The sequence below is a fragment of the Apodemus sylvaticus genome, chromosome 21 (assembly GCF_947179515.1).
Source record: "Apodemus sylvaticus chromosome 21, mApoSyl1.1, whole genome shotgun sequence".
In the NCBI taxonomy this organism is placed as follows: domain Eukaryota; kingdom Metazoa; phylum Chordata; class Mammalia; order Rodentia; family Muridae; genus Apodemus; species Apodemus sylvaticus.
In genome coordinates this window covers 18419291-18442041 of record NC_067492.1, presented here as the reverse complement: position 1 = coordinate 18442041, position 22751 = coordinate 18419291, and the positions used below count along the sequence as shown (strand labels likewise).

General features: G+C 40.1%; 1 protein-coding gene across 1 annotated transcript in view; it reads right to left on the bottom strand.

Moving 5' to 3' along the window:
• The window catches only part of Glg1 (golgi glycoprotein 1), a 101345-nt gene that overhangs the window by 26520 nt on the left and 52074 nt on the right, over window positions 1-22751 (bottom strand). Inside the window, exons 2-10 of the mRNA XM_052166095.1 lie at window positions 20832-20864; window positions 19642-19728; window positions 17485-17700; window positions 12777-12980; window positions 11424-11495; window positions 9132-9315; window positions 8166-8380; window positions 2485-2606; window positions 1854-1955 (exon numbers count right to left, since the gene is read on the bottom strand). Coding sequence (XP_052022055.1) covers window positions 1854-1955; window positions 2485-2606; window positions 8166-8380; window positions 9132-9315; window positions 11424-11495; window positions 12777-12980; window positions 17485-17700; window positions 19642-19728; window positions 20832-20864 — 1235 coding nt within the window. The remainder of the gene's footprint in view (window positions 1-1853; window positions 1956-2484; window positions 2607-8165; window positions 8381-9131; window positions 9316-11423; window positions 11496-12776; window positions 12981-17484; window positions 17701-19641; window positions 19729-20831; window positions 20865-22751) is intronic.

The following is a 22751-nucleotide window of genomic DNA, read 5'->3' as shown; positions in this document are numbered from 1 at the left end:
AGTAGACCAGGCTGGCCTCAAACTCAGAAATCCACCTGCCTCTGCCTCCCAAGTGCTGGGATTAAAGGCATGCGCCACCACTGCCCGGCCTGTTTCCACTTCCTAAACTGAGATTATAGGAATGAACAGGCACACCTCACTCTGAATGCTGCTCATAATAACACAATAGTCAATATATAGAAATCTTCATACAGAAGACATACTCTTCCTCAAGCACTCTAAGGTACCTGCTGTTGTAAGACTCAGAAGGCCAGGACAGCAGACAGTAAACTAGGTTTGCTGCTAGCCTGGGTAATTCACAATGCAATGCAATTCTATCTGATGGACCAGCTTCAGCAAGATCAGGAAATGACAGGAACTAGTCTCATACTCAGAACACTCAACAACAGAACAAATTTCTCCACCTTCCGAAGGAAGATGAAACAGTGGTTTCTTAAATTAACCTGAGAATTGCTTATCAAGTTATAAAACATTTAATTCTGAATCATCTGAGGACATGATGGTGTACTAAACCTGTGTTTTTTCTCTAAATCAGACTAAGGATTCTATTCACATTTCATTGTAAACTGTAGGGAGAGCTATTTAATAGAAGGAGAGATACTAAAAGCTTTTATGAAATTATGAAGTGCATTTTTGATCACAGGAGAAAGAGTAAGAGGAGGAGGAGAAATCACTGTCTTGATTGGGGAGAAGTACAGTAAACTCAAGTTATTTCAGTTCAGATAGCTTGAGGAAGCTCAGGAAAGCAATCATCCAGTTTCCTTCAATCCCTTTCCATCCTATTTATTTGTTTGAAATGAGGTCTTGCTATGTAGTCAAGGACTGTCTTCAACTTGCAATATTCTGTTTTAGTCCTCGCTACACAAATATGGTCTCATATGCCATAATGCCTGTCCTTCCAGACTAATCCATAAAACATATGAAGTCTCATGTAACCCTCTTCATCAACACATGTCAATACAATATAAATTAATCATCAAAAAAAGAGTAAAGATCATAGTATATTGACTTAAGTTAGTTAAACAGGAAGCAGCCTATGGGAAGTAGCAGCAGCAGAGGCCCAGTGTCAGCAGCACTAGATGAAACAGAACTGAGTACAGAAGAGGAGGCAACACAGCCAATAAGTAACAGTGATTCTCACTGTAAGAGCAAGTCCTAGCTCATCTTTTCTTTTTCTTTTGCTAACAGGATAAGACAATCAAACTGTTATATATGCAGTGTTATCCTTTTAGAGTCGAAGCTAAAGATGTTCATGCTCTGAACAAGTACTAGGGCTCTTTCTCAATAGATATTTATGGTATTAGAAACTATTTTGAGTCCAACTTCCAAAGTAGTGGTGAAGAGGGATGCTTGGTATAGGCTGGTAGTGGGTTGATTCTACTTTTAGATACTGCTCCAGGAGCAGTAAGAATAGGTTTTCTGAGGGTTGGAGATAGTTAGCTATCCAAGAATTTGAAAAGAATTTGTTAATTTGTTACTTATTATCATAAAATATAAAAGTGGGGTATGGGACACAGCTTAGTAGAGGAGTGCTTGAAGTGTATGAAGCCCTGGGTTTAAAAATTCACGTGGACTGCTGAGATGGTTCAGTGGATAAAGTGCTCTATGGTTTAAGCCTGGTGATCCCAGTTTGATTCTCAGATCCTATTTAAGAGTGGAGGCAAGAGAACAGACTCCATAAAGCTGTCTTCTGACTCCCAACTGCTCACTATGACAAACAGACACATATCATGTATATGCACACACTGATAAAACTATTAAATTCTTCCCCATACAGAAACCTATTCTTTTTATATTGACCAAACAAGGGAACAGAATGAGGCAGTGCTTTCCACTGTTTTTAAAATACTCACTTCCAATCCCGAGAGATAAAATACTGCAGCTCTAAGAGACGGTGTTCACAGTCTTCTACCATTTTCTCTGTGTATAAATGTTCCATCAGACATGAAAGAATCCTGGTCAGTAAAGAGGTAAATTGTAATGAGGAAGTGTTTTGATGACAGGTTTCAAAACTCATTTCAATACGTATTCCCCATGATGACATGATTTATTTTTCTGAGGATGACACAAATTAACTGATCTTGTCAGTAATTATTTCTTCTACCAGTTTTAAGCCATTTTGGACTTCAAACTCTGCATATGTAAAGATCTGTATAGCAGAGAAACCCTGTCTAGGAAAACAAACAAAGAAGACAGTGCCAAGTGTGTCTCTTTATTCTGATACTCCAAGAATCTCTACGTTACAGAAGAGGTCCATATATGCCCAGTCACCGTCAACAAATACCATCATAGTTCAGGGTTTAGGTGTCTCTATATCATGGGGAAGGCAGATCAGAAGTTTCAATCTCAATATTAGTTTTAGCAAAAGTTTGGTGTGAATCTACGTTCAACAAAATGTTAGTCAAGACGTTAAACTACTCAAAAGCCATTTCAAGGAATGTTCTCTGTTTGGCAAATAAAATACAATACGGACAGTGAACCTACATTGGGTCTCCGGATCGTATGTGTTTGCAGGCTGTCTGTATTACAGACTCACAAGCTTCATTCAGAGCTCGATCAATGCGGTAGTCTGCACCAGGGTCTGTCTCCTGAATCAGTGTTTGAAGCTGGATTGAGGAGAAAAAAAAGGTAGTTTAGACACAGAAAAGAGCAATGTTACACCAGCAGATGCTCAGTCCAGCCCGTCACAGCACAACCCAAACATCTACAGATGTTACTGGCCATGTTGAAAAAACGATATTGGAACATTTTCCATTTTTTTCTCCATTTGTCACTTGCCCCAGGTTTTCTGTTGAACTCATTGTGGAACTTGCACATTTACCTGGTTTGCCCTTTCACGGGGCATCTGCAAAACAAGTCTGGACAACATGCCTATGCAAGTTTGTTCCCAACTAATCAGCTTCTTAACCTGATGCTTCGAAGGAAGCCAGAGTTGAAAAAGAATATAAGAAAAGACAGCTCGGGGCTGGAGAGATGGCTCAGTGGTTAAGAGCACTGACTGTTCTACTGGAGGTCCTGAGTTCTAATCCCAGCAATTACAGGGTGGCTCACAACCATCCGTAACGAGATCTGACGCCCTCTTCTGGAGTGTCTGAAGACAACTACTGTGTACTTACATATAATAAATAAATAAATCTTTAAAAGAAAAAAAAAGAAGACAGTTCAACTAGAGAACAATTTGATCCTAAAAAGGTAGCAAATGTTGCTGCAATGACGTCAGTGTCATGACAAGCATACTATGTTTTATTAAGTTAGATGTGAGAGATTTCAATTAACTCATATCTGGAATTAGAAAACAAGAATGTGCTGGACAGTAGCAGCTCACTCCTTTAATCCCAGTACTCTGAGGCAGAAGCAGGCAGATTTCTGAGTTCAAAGGCTAGCCTGATCTACAGAGTGAGTTCCAGCAAAGGCTGTTTCACAGAGAAATCCTATCCCAAAAAGCAGACAGAGAGACAATCAAGAACAAAGAAGGGGAAAGAAAAGAATGCTTGCTTACAATTTATTACTTTTTGCCTTCTATATTTATACCACAAGCATTAGCACAGAATGCTTGCTGTAAAATACCTGAAGCTGAGAGTGCACTCTTCCCATGTACCTGCACTTGGCCTGTCCCTCACTGTAGACACAGGGGCTTGAGGGGAGGATAAAGAGACAGTGGATTGGAAGACCAAGTGCAGGCTCTGGCATGTTCCTGAGTGCGCTAGGAGAGCTGACAAGTTCCTGTGCTCTGAGTGTTCCCTCCCTCCCTCTTTTTTCCTTTATTTGTATCTTATGTGTATAGCTGTTGCCCACATGTATGTATGTCTAATCCATGCACATACAGTGCCTATGGAGTCCAGCAGAAGGCATCAGGTTCCTTGGGACCGGAGCTACAGATGCTTTAAGTTATAATGTGAGTGCTGGGAACTGAACTCAGATTCTCTGGAAGGGCCGCAAATGCTAATTTTAACCCCAGAACATCTCTCCAGCCCAACAATTTAGTTCCTTTAACTACAGACTTTAAGAAATGGCCAAGTGTGGTGATGTATATCTTTAACCACAGCTCTCAGCACATAGAGGCAGGTGAGTCCAAGGCCAGTCTGGTTTAGAGTTCCAAGACAGCTATAGAGGGATATCGTATCCCAGAACCGAGAGACAGACAGATGTTGATACCACATGAAAAAAGTAAGGTAAACTGCAAAGCATTTTATAGACAGAAGATTACTATTACCACATATGGGTAGCAGATGGAGCTATGGAATGGGAATCTTATGTAGAGAAAGAAAAATAGAAAGTACAACCCTTACTGCTCTAAGTTTTTTTTTTCCACCCTTAAGAATTAGATACTTCAGCTGGGTTGGGGGCGGAGGGGGGGGGTATATGCCTTTAATCCCAGTACTCAGGAGGCAAAGGCAGTTGAATCTTTGAGTTTGAGGCTAGCTTGGTCTACAGAGTGAGTCCCAGGACAGCCGGGGCCACACAAAGAAACCCTGTCTCAACAAACAAACAATGTTTAGACATTTTCTGTGTCACTGGTTTATCCTTTCCTGGAGCCTTCTCTGATCTGTACACATCTGACCTGGGATCCCACATGGTTCATATGAAAGCTCTGGCCCCTTTACATACTTATAAATTTCAGATAAAAGAAAATAAATATCCTAATTCTATTATCCTAGAAAGAATCATTAAGGGAAAAACGTGGGGGAAATGTCACTATTCCGGCATGGAAGGTATTCCTAAATTATTGGTGGTAATTTGGAATAGCTAAAGAATATTGTAGTTTGATGGTTAAAAAAATTACTTTATGAGTAACATCTTTTTCTAATATCCCATGGCATCTAGTAGGCTAATAATTCGAGGAATTATTGCCATTCTAGAATTCAGCATTGGGAGTGGTTTTCCCAAACCAGCCTAAGATGCATAATACAAAACTGGAATACAAACTGAGCCAGATGTAGTTATGAAGTTAGTCCTTTAATCTGAGGCCTTGGGAGGCAAAGACAGGTAGATGTCTGTGAATTTGAAGTTAGCCTGATCGGTGGGCTGGGCGATGGGCGATGGCGGTGCGCGCCTTTAATCCCAGCACTTGGGAGGCAGAGGCAGGCGGATTTCTGAATTCGAGGCCAGCCTGGTCTACAGAGTGAGTTCCAGGACAGCCAGGGCTATATAGAGAAACCCTGTCTCGAAAAAACCAAAAGAAAAAAAAAAGAATATAAATTGATGTTATGATTGTATATACATTCTGGCCCCTGATATTAACAAAAAACCCTGGAGCCAAGCTCCAGAGAGAACGTGGAGAATACAGAATATGGATGCGGTCATTCCTGGTATGGGAAAGCATGGGCTGAACTTCATTAGTCGTAACCCAAGAGGACTTAAGAGTTGGTAACTGTGGTCAACATGGAGGAGTGTATACTCATTAGGATAATAATTATCCACATACTTTACAGTTCAGTACTTGCTGATAACCATTACCAGTTCACTAAATTAATCTAAACAGAGACAGGTGTTAAAGTCTGCTGTGTCAAGGAGGAAAATTTTCAAGTGAAAGAAACCCACCCAAACTGAACGTATTCTTCAGTTTGACTAATGCTAGATAATATAGAAGACAAAAGAAGAGTCTCTCCCTTTGGAAAAATTGCCTTTAGTTTTTGTGAGAAAAGGCCAAAAAAAAAAAAAAAAAGAATCCATACAATAAAAATGAAGTGTTTCTTTCCAAAGCACTCTTAATGTGGTCAAAACCACACAGTTCACTATTTGTGCTTACCCTCTGGGTTTGGAAAACACTTTCTTCTGGCCACAAAGGGTGGTGTAGGCGGAACCTAGTTATCTTTGAAGCTGAGTCACTAGTTCTTTTCACAAAGCTAACTTTCCAAAAACCTCCAGAGTGAACTGTGTGCCTCAAAATAGAGTTGAGTCCAGTCTATTTTTTCCTGAACAGTTTACAATAGGTGTAAGCTGACCATAGATAGATTCTTTTTTTCCCATCCTCCTTCCACAACCTTGCTGGATGGAATTAAGGATGAAAAGCAAACGCAGCAGAGGCTGTCTCCTGATCCATCCTGGACTGCAGCCAGGCACATTCACTGGCACAAAGGGCACCCCGGGGCAACTGCCAACAACCGGACGACAGAGGAGCACTGCACACTGTCCTCACACTCTCACAGCAGGCTCCAGAAGCCTTCCTTCTAGCTGATGTTGCTGTTTTAGAGAAGAGGCTGCATTTGTCTTCCCAAACCAGCCTAAGATGCATAATGTAACTGCTGTCACTATCTACACACAGTTAACAAAAACTGACTCCATATCTATATCTCACAGAAACCTGTGTTTCAGACTATAAAATTCTGTTACAGACTGTAAAATTTTGATCATCAAAATCTACATCAAAATTTTACATCAAATCTAGAAAATAAAATTCAAATAATATTTATTTTTAGTAAAAATACCCAAAACAAAGTAACAAATGAATTGTGGTTTCTGAAAGTGTGACTTAAGTTATAAAACTAAAGTATCTTTCCTGTTTTAAAAGGGAAAGTGATTGTAGGAAGTGCTACATTGTAGAGGGTTGCATTGCACAAGGATTTATCCAATAAAATAACAAATGAGGTCAGAGGTAATGAGACAGGCTCTGTACAGCATTGTGCTGTCTCTGTATTGGGATCCTCAGGTACGGGATTGCTCATGAACACTGGATCAAGAGTCACTTTATTTTCTCCCAACCATCTTTATATTCTTGTTTGTAAAGTTTGGAGCTGGTGACAGATCTTTCTGTTTATAGTTTCCCTGATTTAATCAATAAAGACACTTTATTCTGAAAATGATCCTTCAGACTTGTGGCGTATCAGTAAAAAAGTTAACTGCCAGAAAATTTCCATTTACGTCAACTCTCAATTTCAACTCAATCAAACTTGTTAAGACAGGCAAGTTCTCTTCTGCTAATAGCTTCGCTTCATTTTGAAGAAACTAATTTACCTTTATTTTGTCTTTAGTAATCCAACTTGGCAAGTTCTTTAGAAACAGGAAAACAATGGATTTCCTTTACCTAACTCCACAGCAAGTTTTATTGATTATGAACTCAAGCTTTGTTGTGTAGCAACTTTAACATCCTTATTAAAAATCTCCCCATAGGAACAATATCTTTGAGTATCTTTAGTACCTGATGCTTACTATGATGTCAGAAGTAATGCAGAGAAACCATATGCCAGGTAAAGGTTCTTTGGCTGATAAAATGTGACATTCGTGCTAGTTACTTTTATGTCAACCTGATACAAGCTAGAGTCTGAGAGGAGGGAACCTCAATTGAGAAACATGCCTCCAGAAAGTCAAGCAAGCCTATAGGGCATTTTCTTTCTTTGTTTCTTTGTTTCTTTGTTTCTCTCTTTCTTTCTTTCTTTCTCTCTCTCTCTCTCTCTCTCTCTCTCTCTCTCTCTCTCTCTCTCTCTCTCTCTCTCTCTCTCTCTTTCCCTTTTTTTGAGTCAGGGTTTCTCTGTGTAGCTCTGGTTGCCCTGTAGACCCTGTAGACCAGGCTGGCCTCGAACTCAGAAATCTGCCTGCCTCTGCCTCCCAAGTGCTGGAATTAAAGGCATGTGCCATCAAAGGCAGATATTTTCTTAATTAGTGATTGATGTGGGTAGAGGACTGCCCAGTTCTTTGTGGGTGGTCCCACCTCTGGGTAGAAGTCCTAGGTTCTAAAAAAAAGTAATCTGAGCAAGCCACAAGGGCAAGCCAGTATGCAGCACACCTCTATGGCCTCAATATCAGCTCCTGCCTCCAGATTTCAGTTTGAGTTCCTGTCTAGACTTCCTTTAAAGATGGACTATGGTGAGAAAGAACAAGCAAAAAAAAAAAAAAAAAAAGATAACCCTGGGCGGTGGTGGCACACGCCTTTAATCCCTGCACTTGTGAGGCAGAGGCAGGTGGATTTCTGAGTTCAAAGCCAGCCTGGTCTACAGAGTGAGTTCCAGGACAGCCAGGCAGCCAGGGCTATACAGAGAAACCCTGTCTCAAAAAAACCATAGATAGATAGATAGATAGATAGATAGATAGATAGATAGATAGATAGATAGATAGATAGACAGACAGATAACCCTTTTCTTCCCAGGCTGGTTTTGGTTATGATGTTTCATTATAGCAATAGTAATCCTAAGAAAACAGTCAAGGCGGCAGCAGAAATTTTTCCATACCGCCTGCTGGCAGTTCATTCCAAGGTTCCCCTTTTCACCCCGAACGACTTTCATCAGACAGTGGAGGGTTCGCCCTTTACGATGTAATCCAGAACAGTGGTGTTCAATCTCCCCTCGACAGCTCAGGATGATCTCGGGGCTCAGAGAGAAGTCTTCCATGAGCATGCGTCGGTAATCCAGCATTTCCCCTTGGCACTCACTGCTCACTTGCCGCCCTGTGTTGGGGAAGTCAGACGGGCATGAAAAGTGAGTCTGAAGACCATAAAGCTCTACATGGTAAAACATGTTTTTGTCTGGAAAAGAATAAGCCACAGCCTTTCCAGATGGAATAACTATCTAGATTGGAATGCTCAGAACTTGGCAAAAGCTTTAGCAGCATAAAAAAAAAAAAAAAAAAAAGCTTAGACTCCAGAGACCCAGGCTTATCTTGTAGGGTTGGGCCCCATAGATCTTATCAACTAATAATGCAAATGTTTTGCCAAAGGAAGTCCTTTTTTTTTTTTTTTAATGTAGGGGATTGAACTCATGGTCTCATTCATGCTACATTGCAGTAAGAAAACTATCGGGAGCAGTAAAAATATCTGAGAACAATTTTAGTTGCCCAATAGCTAAAGCTGGTGGAGAAGACTGTTCTTCTAAGATTCATGGTGGCCAAGTCTTGGAGCTATAAATGTGAACGGTAAAAACTTGAAAAGCAGCAACCACCCAGTCCTCAAAGCCAAACACATAAAAGTTACCCAGTTACTCAGCTTAGAGATAGAGCCAGAATTTGAAGCTATATCAGTCTGACCAAAAACTCAAGTGACAATAATGTTCTCCCATTCTTCTAAAGAATGCCCCAGTAGTCATTCTAAAAATCAAAAGGTCTAAAAGAAATGCAGAAGAAAACTACTAATTACAGGTACAAGAAGCTTCAGAATGTGAACTGAAGAAGGAATAAAAGGAGAAAAGGAAAAAGAACATCACCTCTGTGCACCGCTGACTCCAGGCACATCAGAAGGTAGGACAGCCTGGCTTCCCGGGACCGAGGAAGGTTTTCCACATTGCACCGGTATTTTTTCAAGTCACTCTTACAGGATTTGGCCAATGAATAACTGACTTTATAATCCTGGGCAATGAGCTTTTGGCGTGTAGTTAGTGCTTCTCTACACTGAGGAAAGAGTATAAGGAATGAGACCTTAAGTCTACCCTGAGACGTACTGCGGCTCAGCTATCTCTGAAAAGCAGACTCAGAAGCAAGCATGTTGCACGTTTTACCAAATGCCTATCTGTGCGTTGGTTCTGAATCCGGCTCTAGAGTCTGGAGACGTGACTCAGCAGGTAAGAGCACTCGTGTCTCTTCAGAGGACCCAGGCTCCGTTCTCTCCACTTACACGGCGGCTCACAGCCATCTACAATTCCAGTTCCAAGGGTGTTTTCTGAAGCTCTCTTCTAACTTCTGAACACACACACACACACACACACACACACACACACACACACACACACACACAGAGTATATCTACATATATGCAGGTAAAATATTCATACATGAAAAATAATAAAAATAAATGATAATAAAAAAATCTGACTCTAGTATGGAAAGAGTAGGGAGTAAATCATGGGAAACTGAAATCAGGCAGTAAATTGGTAGCTAACTGTTGTTAGGGCATCACATAGGTTTTTGGAGGGTCCAAATATACTAAACTTGACACAAAATATTCTTTCTTCTTCAACCATACTTCTGATATAAATCTCACAAGAACTAAAGTGACAGCTGATATTGTATTTGGATGTTATTTTGTACAGAACTTTCTATTACTCTGAACACAGTAAATACTTTAGCTATATAAGAAAACAAAAGATAGAATTGCAAAATTAGTTCAAGTATTAAAAAGATTCTTGTTCCAGAACAGCCAGGGCTACACAGAGAAACCCTGTCTCAAAAAAGCAAATAAATAAATGAATAAATGAATGACTGACTGACTGACAGAATGAATGAATAAATAAATAAATATTCTTGTATCCATTCAGTGACAGGACTAACAGTAATAAGAATATTTAATGAGATAATAATGAAAAATTAAACAACTGGCTATCTATGAAGGATATTGGTGTGGTTAGCCTACACTACCTGAGTATGCGAGCTAGTATGTGATCCTAATTAAAAGTTTTTCATTGGTCTGGAGAGATGGTTCAGTGGTTAAGAGCACTGATTGCTCTTCCAGAGGTTCTGAGATCAATTTCCAGCAACCACATGGTGGCTCACAACCATGTGTTATGGGATTTGATGCCTTCTTCTGGTGTGTCTGAAAACAGTTACAACATACTCAAATATATAAAATAAATAAATCAATTAAAAATTTTTTTTGTTCAATTTTACTCCCAAATAACAATTCACAATATAGGTATCACGATTAGAGGTTCATCCTTTCCCTCCCCTTTTAGTTTGAGGCAAATACATTTCTGTAAACATTTATTTATATATTTATTTATATATTTATTTATATATATATTTATTTATTTATTTATTTAGTGTGCGTGTGCATGTGCGTGTGGGGGTGGGTTGGTATACTACAGCATGTGTGTGGAGGTCAGAGGACAGCCTGCAGAGGTTGAGTACCCCCCTCCAATAATGTGGGCTCTGGGATGAACTCCAGTCATTAGGCTTGGTGACACGCACCTTTATTCTCTGAACAATTATGCCAGGCTTTACTTGCTTTAAGATGGAGTGTGACTATGTACCCAGACTGGCCTCAAACTTTAGATGCCCCTGCCTTAACCTTCTGAGTGAAGGCATTACAGCCATGTGCAGTCACACCAGGTGTCCAAATATACTTCACGTACTTAACCAAAGGTGTCTCAGTTCTGAAGGGCATTATGTGAGATATTTTAAGCAATATAGACACTATTTACGTTCACAGGAGAAAGTGCTTAAGTTATATACAAACACTGTGCCATTTTATATAAGAAACACTAAGTTTTTTGGTGTTTGAGTATGTGGGTACTGTTTTGAAACCAACCCTTTCTAAATACCACAAGAAAACTATATAAGGGCATGTCTGTGAAAGCCTGGAGTGGTGGCACAGGCTAACCCCAGCACTTAGGAGGTAGAGGAAGAGGATCAGAATTTCAAGGTGAGTTTCATGCTGAGTTTAAGGCCAGCATGGGCTATGAGACTGTATTCCAGAAATCACTCAAACCTAAACCAAAAAGGAAGCAAGAGTTTGTGAAAGCTTTATGAAATTAGTAAGACTTTAGTTCTTTTCAAAGAGGTACCTTTTCACTCATGGATTCTTCAAATTTATGGTTAAAAAGGCATTTATACACTCTTCCTTCACCAGCTTGTGTCTATAAGATAAAACATACATATTATTACTATTAGCTAAGTAGTTTTGCTGTAATATATCCAGCCTTATATAGAACTTTTATTAAATACACTGTTAATTAAAAAACATAAGGACATATCAGAGGGAATCTCTTACAATTTGACACCACAGTCAATAAAACTTTATAATCAGTGGCTCTGATTGTAAAATTTATAAATCCCAAACAGCAGGCAGAAGGGGAGGACATACATGAGTCGGGGACGTGGGTACAAAGATCAGGCTGCAGCATGTGTAAGGTACTGCATTTAATCTGCAGCACAGAAAGAAAAGAAGGAAGCAAAGGAAAGAAGGAAGAAAAGCAGGAAGGAAATGCAGACTCAGAGGGACTGAAAGTTGTCTAATTAATCAGCAGGCTCTATACAAGTACTTGGTTTTAAAGTTAGATAACGTCTATTTCCCTTTTGTTTGTTTATTTGTTTTGAGACAGGGTTTCTCAGTGTAGCCGTAACTGTTCTGGAACTCACTCTGTAGACCACCAGACTGGCCTCAAACTCATAAGAGCCACCTGCCTCTGCCACCACATCTAGTCACCATCTATTTTATTAACTTTAATCAAAACCATATAAAAATGTGATGTAACAGAGCTTTTGCCACAGGATATGAACAAGACTTCTGTAAAATAAGATTCCTACAGATAAAATACATTTTCTTTTTTCTGTTTTTCTTCAGACAAGGTTTCTATATATAGGCCTGGCTGTCCTGGAATTCCTTCTATAGAGCAGACTATTGTCAAACTCAAGATGTGATAGTCTGTCTCTGCCTCCTTAGTGCTGGGATTAAAGTGGTGTCCTACCACAGTCAAGTCTTCAACAACTGAAATCATGGCTAGTGTGGTGGCACACACCTTTTAATCATAGCAATCAGAGGACAGAAGCAGATGATTTGAGACTAGCTTGGTCTAAAAATTGAGTTCCAAGACAACCAGGGCAATGCAGAGAGACCGTCTATAAAAACCAACCAACCAACCAACCAACCAACCAACCAACCAACCAACCAACCTAAAATGAAAGATAAGAGAAAGAGGAAAAAATGTGTGTACTGATTGTCAGAAACAAATTGTTAACTAGATGGTCCATCTTCAAGACTGAGCATCCAATACTATTTTTTGTATCTTGGGATTAATCCCATCTTCTGCTTCAGTCGTTTTCCTATTTGTGAAGGTTATGCTGGTGTATTTCATTCTGGAATACAATACTACAGATACACTTAAAAAGAAAGGAAAAACAGCTTCTTAGTGACTCACATTCTCACAAAAGCGCTCCCGATCATCTCGGCAAGCAAAATACAAATGCCGGTCTAAATGAAAGTCATCCGAGGACAGCTCAGCCACCCGAAGAATGGCTTTCTTGCAGAGTTCTGAGACTTGAATCTTGGGCTCTTTTTCTTCCGCCTCTTTTACCAGGCCTTTTTCCAAACATGATACCACCTCACCTTGTGAATGTGCATCCTAAAATAGCAAAAAATATTTTAAAGCTTTCACTGTACAGTATTCAAATAAACATTTGGTTAAAGAAATGGGTGTACAGAGACTAGATACATGGCTTAAGAGTTAAGGAAATAGTATGGTTTAAATGTTAGGACACCTCCTTCCCCCCATTAAAGCAGTAGGCTTTAAATTTTTTAATTACATCACTTAGTTTTGTATACATATAGTCAGAAAAAATGTTTTTTTTCTTTTTATAAGACAAAGTTTCTCTGTGTAGCCTTAACTGTCCTGCACTTGCTGTTGCAACTGTACTGCTGGCAAGAAATTCATAAGAAAATAACCTATTGTTACAAGCATAGTTTATGTCAATACTGAAATAATACTACGAAAGTACAGTCATTCATCTCTAAAAGTTAGATATTTTTCAAGTTTTTATAGTCAAGTTTGAAAGACAACCAATGGAGTCAGAAGAGATGACCTAGTGGGTAAAGGTGATTTGCCACCAAACCTAATGTTCTAAACTCAATCCCTGGTATACACATGGAAGGAGAGAAATGACTCTCCCAAGTTGGCCTTGGCGTGTGTGCGCATGCGCGCAAATACATATATACACACACACACACACACACACACACACACACACACGGAGGGAGGGGCGAGAGAGAGAGAGAGAGAGAGAGAGAGAGAGAGAGAGAGAGAGAGAGAGAGAGAGAGAGAGGGGGGGGGGAGGGAGGGGGGCAGAGGGAGAGAGAGACAGAAACAAAGACAGAGAGATAGACTGTAATTAAAAACAAATCAAGCACTGGGATTACTTTGATTATAGGTACGTGCCACCACCTCAGGCTATGTTTTTTTTTTCAAAATAAAGATATTTGCAAAGGTACCCTGAGTTTCTTCTGTCCATTTAGTATTTTAATGATATACAAATATTTGACAATGATAACTATATGTCTGAGGCTGAGGATGTAGCTCAGTGGTAGAGTGCTTGCCTAGTATACACAGTTCAAGGATTCAAGGATTCAATCCCCAGCAATGGGAGATTGTGTATGTGAGATAACACTATAAGGCTCACTGTGCAGGTTGGCACAGGTTTATAACTTTGCACTAAGTTGGAGATGGAGGCAGGAGGATCAGGAATTCAAGGCTAGTCTCAAACAGTGACCTTGAGGCCAGCCTGGATAACATGAAATCCTATCTATTTACAAGCAAACAAGAAAGGAAAGGAGAGGAGAGGAGAGGGGAGAGGAAGAGGAAGGGAGGGGAGGGGAGGGGAAGGGAGGAGAAGAGGAAGGGAGAGGAGGGGAGGAGGGGAGAGGAAGGGAAGAGGAGGGGAGGGGAAAAAGAGAGGAGGGGAAGGGAGGGGAAGAAGAGGGAAGGGGAGGGGAAGAGGAGGGGAAGGGAAGGGAGAGGAAGGGAAGGGGAAGAGGAGGGGAGGGGAGGGGAAGAGGAGGGGAGAGGAGGGGAGGGGAGGGAAGGTGAGAGAAAGGTGTATTAAGATTATGGCTCATAGGTAGAGTGCTTAGCATACAAAAGGCTCAAGGTTCCATTCCAGGGAGTATGTAAATCAAACAAGGTACTCTATTATAAAACAGGGTGAGCTATTAAATCCTATCACACCAGGAAACAGATGTAGACAAAACAGGAGTTCAAGGTCACTTTGAGCTCCTCAAAAAAGTTCTATGCCTGTGCTACAAGAAGCCTTGTTTAAAAAAAAGAAAAAGTCTAGGAGATGTCTCAGCATATAAGCAGGTACGTGCTTGCTGCGTACTCATGAGGACAGAGCTGGGTGGGATCCTGAGTACTCACATAAGGGCCAGGTGGACAGCATCCCGCAGGTAATCCCGGCATTCGAGAAGCACAAGCCAGACTAGATCCAACAGTAAGCTTGGAGTTCAAGTCAAAGTCTGACCCAATAATCAAGGACAATGACTGTCCTACACGAATGTATTTACACATATAGCCACACACATGAGCAGGCAAGCATACATGACACAAACACCCATCACATATACATGGGGGGGATGCCACATGTATAACAAAAGAGTCAATGAAACTTCTTTCTCTCGAAAAACCAAAAAGAAAAAAAAAAGAAAAAAAGAGATTTCTTTTTCATTTGTTTATCTGTTTTTAAAGCCCAGGTCTTCACTATGAAGCTCTGCCCCAGAACATATTATGTAGACCAGGCTGGCATTGAACTCAAAGATCTGCTGGGCTTTGCTTTTCCATGTGCTGGAATTAAAGGCATGCACCACCACAACTGGCTTCGGTGCTAGAAACTAAAGCAAAGCCAGGGGGTGGGGGAAGTGCACATTTGCACAGGTGTCTGGTGAAGATCAGAGGACAATGTTTAGAAGTCAGTTCTTTCTCCATGTGGATCTGGGAAATCAAACTCAGGTCAGTAAAAAAAGATTTATTCTACTTTTAAATTGTGTGTGTGTGTGTGTGTGTGTGTGTGTGTGTGTGTTGGGGGCATATATACATGTGAGTGCTGAAAGCCAAACATAGGTCTTCTTAAAAGCTGTGTGTCCTCTCAACTCCCAATAAATTTTTATTAATTATTATGGTAAGAAAAAGATGGCCTGAGAAATATCACTGTCTTGATAAGCATTTAGAAGTTTGATGTTTTTTCCCTTCTCTCATTCCTTGTACTTTAACCAACAACAATAATACTAATCTCAGATGGTAAGGAAGGCTGGGCTTTTCCTTTGTATAAACCATTCTCTAGTTTGAAGTTTCTGATGTTTTCTGTGATTCCTTCCATGGACTGAAGAACAAGACTCAAGTATTCAAGGTGTTTGGTTAAAAGCAGAAACAATAAAATGATACAAGTAGTAAAAGCGCAGAAGCAGCCGTGCAGCACAGCTCCACAACTGAGCAGTTCTGTTGGCCCATCCTATTACTCTTCATGACGTAAATCACTTACACTTGCACTTCTAGATACCTGCCCTTTCATTTTGACATTCAAAAGGATTTGATAATATATCTTTGTTCTAAAATGCATTTTGGAAAAATAAATCACTAAGGTTAAACATCATGATATTTACATTCTTATACAGAGGAAGGGTGAGAACAGATTAACCATGAATTCTCTCCTCTCTGATCTTTGGGGTCAGTTGCGGTGGCAGCAAGCTTGAAGTCTGGCCCTGAGAGGTTTAGACACGCCTGTGGTCCTAAAGGGAATGGCATAGGAAGGAGTGCACGTTTTCTATGAGGTAGGCTGAGCCCTATACAGAAGAAAACCTGGTATGTAAAGATGGGTCAGTAATGAACAGACATTTCACTTAATTGGTAGTTATACAAAAAGATAAAAATGAATTGGGCGTGTTGATACACACCTATAATCCTGCATCTGAGAAACCAGCCTAGGCTACATACAAATTCATTTGTTGTCTCCAAACAAACAGCAAAAACAACAAAAAGATGAAAATGATTAGAATGAGTTTCTTTTCAATCCTCACTCTCTCCCTCAAGATCCTGTGGACTGACTGAGCTGGCTTGGTCAAGGATTCACAACTGTAGCAGCACTGCAGTTATGAAATAGTAACAAAATAATGTGTTATGGTTGGGAGTCACCACATGAAGAACTGTGTTAAAGGCCAAAGCGTAAGAAGGCTGAGAACCACTAGACTACTAATTTCGAATGGAAGATCAGTTGTACTACGGAAGAAGAAACTAGTTGAGTAGTCACTTCATTTCTGTCTTTATTTTAATCAGTTCTTCAGTTAATCAGTTCACAGGACATTTTTCTTCTGACTAGTGAGAAGTAACTTTACCCTTCTTAATTTCTCTTCTTCCAGAAAACAAAAATGATGAATATTAACTAGTAATTTGATGGGATTTTGAGTCAATTTGGAGGTAACCCTCTGGGCCTGTTTGTGAGGGTGTTTAGCTCGAAGTACTGAAAGAAGAGTAATTTGAAAAAGCGGCAGAGGACAGTGGTGGTGCACGCCTTTAATCCCAGCACTTCGGAGGCAGAGGCAGGTGGATTTCTGAGTTCGAGGGCAGCCCGGTCTACAGAGTGAGTTCCAGGACAGCCAGGGCTACACAGAGAAACCATGTCTGGGGGGGGGGGGGGAACCTGGGGGGAAAAAAGTAAAAAAAAAGAGGCAGACGTCCCGAACTGAATAACATGAAGGCAGCAAGTGGAGCAGGGGTATTGTCTGTTTCCTAGCTGTGGGTGGAATAGGACCAATCACCCCAGGCTCTCGCTGTATGGTATTTGCTCAGGAAGCCCAAATAAATCTGTCCTTCCTTCCTTAAGTTGCTTCGGGTAGGTATTTTGTTACAGCAACCTGGGAAATAGCTAAAATATTGAAATATTTTGTTACAAATTCACAAAATATCCTAAGTCAATTAGTCTTGGATTAAAGGAATTGTCTGTACAAGTTTGTTTGTTTTTTGTCTTTTGTTTTTTTAAAATTTGAACTTTAAGATCACTTCAAGCCTAGTTTTCTCTGATGTGAGTTACACAATGGCTTTCATTTACTAAGGTCACTGGCTCATTGGAGAAATTTGTAGTAAATACCTTTTCCCCAAGACGAATGCTGCCACATTTCAAGAGGTTGATATCATTTTTGCAGTCATCCATGAAGCCGCAGATCAAGCGGTAATCACTGAAAATGATGGCCGTCATTTTGGTAATGTATTGATGACACTGATACTCAGTGATGTTGCCTCGGTGATCCACCAAGCAGGAAACCATGTAACCTTTTCCAACAGGTTCTTCAGCACATTCTTTAATCTGTTCCAAAGAAAAGAAAAAAAGAAAGAAAAGTGGCTGCTTTACAGGTGTAAAATCAAGAAATCACATTTAAATCAGGAAACTTATTCTGCTGTTGTTACCGCTAGAAATAATTTCTTACTGTGGAGCCCTACCTGACTTGGAACTCTCAATATATCAGGCTAGCTGTCAACTCAGAAATGGACCTGCTTCTGGCCTCCTGAGTTCTAAGATTAAAAGTTCTTTACATAGGAGTCAGAAAAAGGAGGGTGTTTAGAAATACACTGGTTTTCTTTCTCTCAACTCCTCAACTATCACTCATTGCCTGGCAGCAGGTCGCAGAGAACCCTCGTACTCTATGGAGTCATGTCAGTACCACAGAATGCGGCAAAGGCCAAGAAGAATGCTGACAGGCCTGGCTGGATTTCTCCACCCACTTTATATTAGTTATATAATGAAGTCTCCATAAAATCTGGAAAAGCAAGATTTAAAGAGTTTCTAGATAGCTAGATACAGATTCCTGGAAGGCTGAGCATGTAGGAGTGGGGAGCGGAGCTTGAGGCCGTCCTCCTATACCTTGACTTGCATATTGTTTCATCTGTATCAGTGATTCTCAACCTGTGGACCACTACTGCTTGGAGGAAGGGAGAGGACAAATGACCCTTTCACAGAGGCCACCTAAGACCATTGGAAAACAGATATTTATATCACAATTCATAACAGTAGCAAAATTACAGTTATTCAACAAAATAAGTTTATGGACAGGGGTTACCACAACTAAACTGCATTAAAGGTTGGCAGCATTAGGAAGGTTGAGAACCACTAATCTACATCTTCTCAAATGCCATTTATAAGACAGCAGTAATTATGCTTTCCTTAGTCAACCACTCAAATACAGAAACTGAAAATCCCTCATTTTGGGAGATAGGGGAGATAGGGTCTCTCTATAGAGCTACTCTATCTTGGAACTCACTATGTAGGCCAGGTTGGCATCAAAGTCAGAAATCTGCCTGCCTCTTCCTCCTAAGTGCTAAAATTAAAGGTGTGTAGCATCACACCCAGCTGAACCCCAATTTTCTTTTCTATTTATTCTTTTCTTCTATATTATATCCTACTGCAGTTTCCATTCCTCATCACCTCCCAGTCCCCTAACACATACACCACCCCTCTCCTACTCCTCTGGTTCCCTTCAGAAAAAAAGCAGGGATATCAATCAAACATGGTATCACAAGTCACAATAAGACTAGGTGAACCCCAAATTTTTAACCAATCAGAAGAACTAGTTAAATAGCCCAAGGACCATATATTGTGGTAAATGCTTTATAATACCAGCACTTAGGAGCTAAGGAGGATTTTGAGTTTAGAAGTGAGCCTTGACTGCATGTACAGTTGTGGGGGTTAACTGTCCTGGTTCCAGTATAATCTCCAGTATAATGAAAGGAGGGCAACCAAATGCAAGGAGGCACCCCAGCACTCTGGAGGTAAAGCAGGAGGATCTCAGAGTTCTACATAGTGTGTTCCTGACCAGCCAAGGCTACACTGTGAGAAAACAAAACATCCATACAGAGACATATGTTCTCATTAACTCTTTCTGTCGTTATATTAAATTTGTAATTATATAAGATTGATTATTTTAAGCACTAATACCCATTGTCTGATACATATGTTCAAAAGAGCCAACCGCAGAGTCACATCAGGCAGGAAGGGTTACAGACCCCAGGGAAATCCACTCTGATAACACTGTATATCTGGGAAACAACAAGAGCCTGATCTCACCCTACTGTGTCAGTGGGTAATCACAAAAAGAAGTCTAGTTACACAACCTTGTTACATCACAACCAAGGCAGATGAGAACTCTGAGAAATAAAAAGTGACTGAGTCACTCTCCTAATGAGGGGTGGGTCAACAGACTCTACTTTGTCCTACAAATCACAATAGCCACAAAATTATTTCCCACTTTACCTCAGAAATAGTTGACTTGCAAACCTCCCTGGCAACAGATTCAAATTTGGGATCAGTAGTCAGGTTCAGCTTGTAATTCCACAACAACTGGGTTCAGGAGAAGAAGAAAACAAAACAAAAACCTTTTGCTTAGAACACCATGAAATTTATCATCCATGATAAATGACAAAAACTAATTGAACAGTCACATAAAGCACATGTACATTTCCAGTAACGCCAAAGTCATCACGTTCATAGACAAAAGCACAGAATATTTACAAACATAAGCAACACCCAGCATTCAGATGGTTTATCTTCTTTCCTGCTAAATGGCATTTTTAAAACTAGGAATTAAAATTATGTGGTACACGGGCTAGAGAAACGGTTCAGTAGCTAAGAACATGCACTGTTCATGCAGAAGATGCTCCCAGAACTCAGGTTCGGAGGCTCATTCATAACTGTTTAACAATTCAGCTCTGGGGCATCTGACACTTTCTTCTGACCTCCACAGACACTGCACCCACATACACAACCCACAGATAGACATACTTAATTAAAACTAAAAATAAAAAATTATGTGGTGTTAAAAACTAAATATTAAAGAAACGCCTGATAAAAATTTTAGAGGAAATATCTGCTTCTAAAAAGTCTGCCCCAAATGCTCACATGTGGTAGGGTTTGTCTGAGATTTCACAAATTAGTATTTTCCTTAGATCAGCCTTAAGGAAAGCTGCTCAGATTCTAGTTTCCAGGAATATCCATCTTAATTCCCTGAAAACACTTGATTCACCATTCACTTTAGTTTTTTGGTTTTGCTTTGTATTTACTTATTTAATATATACAGGTGTTTTGCCTGCTGAGATTAACCACCAATGTGGCATATCCCTCTCCTTTGAAGGTGCTACTACACCGTAAATATCTTAATGAAAGAACTTTAAAATGAAGCTGTTGACTTGATAAGCAGGGAACTAATTCTTTTTATATGGCAACTGTAATAAGGAAGACCATGAGTAATTATTATTGGCCAAGCCTAACGACTCCTACAATGAAAAGGTGTTTATAAAGTTCCTTTAACAATGTTTACTATCCACTTAAAACCAGTAGCATCAGATAAAATATAAAGCATCTAGGAAAAAACTGAAAGAGCATCCCAAAATCTGTCATTGTATTTATAAAGCACATATGGTGAGTAACTGAAAATCCATACTTACATGATTGCAGTCTGAAGAAATCTCGTTGTCAGGCTAGAAGAAAAAAAGCAAATGTTTAAAAAAACCAAACAAACACTAAAATAACCAACCCATCAAGTTTTCAAACATCACAAAAATAAAGTCAAAACCAGAATCTGAATATTTAATCAAATGTCTTTTCAGCTGACACATCTTCCAGATCTCTAAGGGCAAATTTACCAAAAGGTACATATGAAAAATATTCCCTTCTCTATCAAAAGTATAATGTGGAAATGGGAAAATATACTAATACAATAATTCAACAGCAACATTAGTACACTTTAAAAAAAAAATGACATTTTCAGCCAGGCAGTGGTGGCACACGCCTGTAATCCCAGCACTCTGGGAGGCAGAGGCAGGCGGATTTCTGAGTTTGAGGCCAGCCTGGTCTACAGAGTGAGTTCCAGGACAGCCAGGGCTATACAGAGAAACCCTGTCTCGGAAAAAAAAAAAATCCAAAAATAACCCCCCCCACCCCCAAAAAAGAAAGTTAACAGATTTCAAATTCCCTCCTAAAGCACTTCTTTAAAAAAGTGCACAACTGCTGGGCAGTGGTGGCGCATGCCTGTAATCCCAGCACTTGGGAGGCAGAGGCAGGCGAATTTCTGTGTTCGAGGCCAGCCTGGTCTACAGAGTGAGTTCCAGGACAGCCAGGGATATGCAGAGAAACCCTGTCTCGGGGAAAAAAATAAAAAAAATAAAAAAAATAAATAAATAAAAAACAAACAAACAAACAAACAAAAAAAACAAAAGAAAAGAAAAGAAAAAAGGACATTCTGAATGGTAAGGAGGAAAGTCTGGAGAGCCGGCTCTGCAGTTAGGAGCACAGGCTGCTCTTCTCAATTTCTAGCACTCATATTGCTGCCCACAACCACTTGTAACTCCAGTTCCAAGGGATCAAACGTCCTTTTCTGGATTCCATAAGCACTGTAGGCACGTGGTACACAGACATACATGCACGCAAATCACAAAACACATAAAAATAAAATTAATTTAAAAAAAGACACTAGAGGACCAGTTAGAGCCAGGGGCACCTACCCTTAACACACTGAGGGTCAGTATGGGGTTTTCACTAATGAGAATTTAGATGTCTAAATACGATCCAGGGTTCCTGAGCTGGGTATGGTGGTTCACTCCTAGCACTTGGGAGGCTAAAACATGAGGATGGCCGTAATTTTGAGGCCAGCTTGAGCTACATAGTGAGACTCTACTCAGAACCACCTCTCACCCCCCCCCCCAAACCAAAGCAAGCAAAACAAGAATGTCCTAGGCTTATCAGAGTACACAGGAGATCCAACAAGGGTTTAAAAACTAATTAGGGCATTTTGAAACTAGGGCAGGAGGAGTGTGAATTGGAGGTGACTCTGGGCTATATAGTAAGACCCTGTCTCAAAAAATAAAAGTAGCTGAATATAGCAGTTTGGGTTTGTACTCCCTATACTTGGGAGGCTGAGATACAAGGGTTGGTGTTAGTTTGAAATTAGCCTAAGTCATGTGAATTTAAGGCCAGACTGAGTTTAATGTGAGAAACCTTGCTCCACAAAATTAATTAAGATAAAAAATTCAGGATTCAGGCCAGGCAGTGGTGGCACATGCCTTTAATCCCAGCACTTGGGAGGCAGAGGCAGGCAGATTTCTGAGTTTGAGGCCAGCCTGGTCTACAGAGGGAGTTCCAGGAAAGAGAGGGCATGCTGCTCCTGCAGAGGACTAAGTGCAGCTCCCAGCACCCACGTGGGATACTCACCCCTGATCTTTGACACTAAGACTAGAATTTGAGATAGATAGCTCAGGAAATACAAGTTACCTCAAGTTAAAATGCACTTAGTTAATTTAATGACTTCATTCTTGAATTCCTTTAAAAAAAAAAAACTAAAAGTAACCCATTTTATTATTATAAATCAC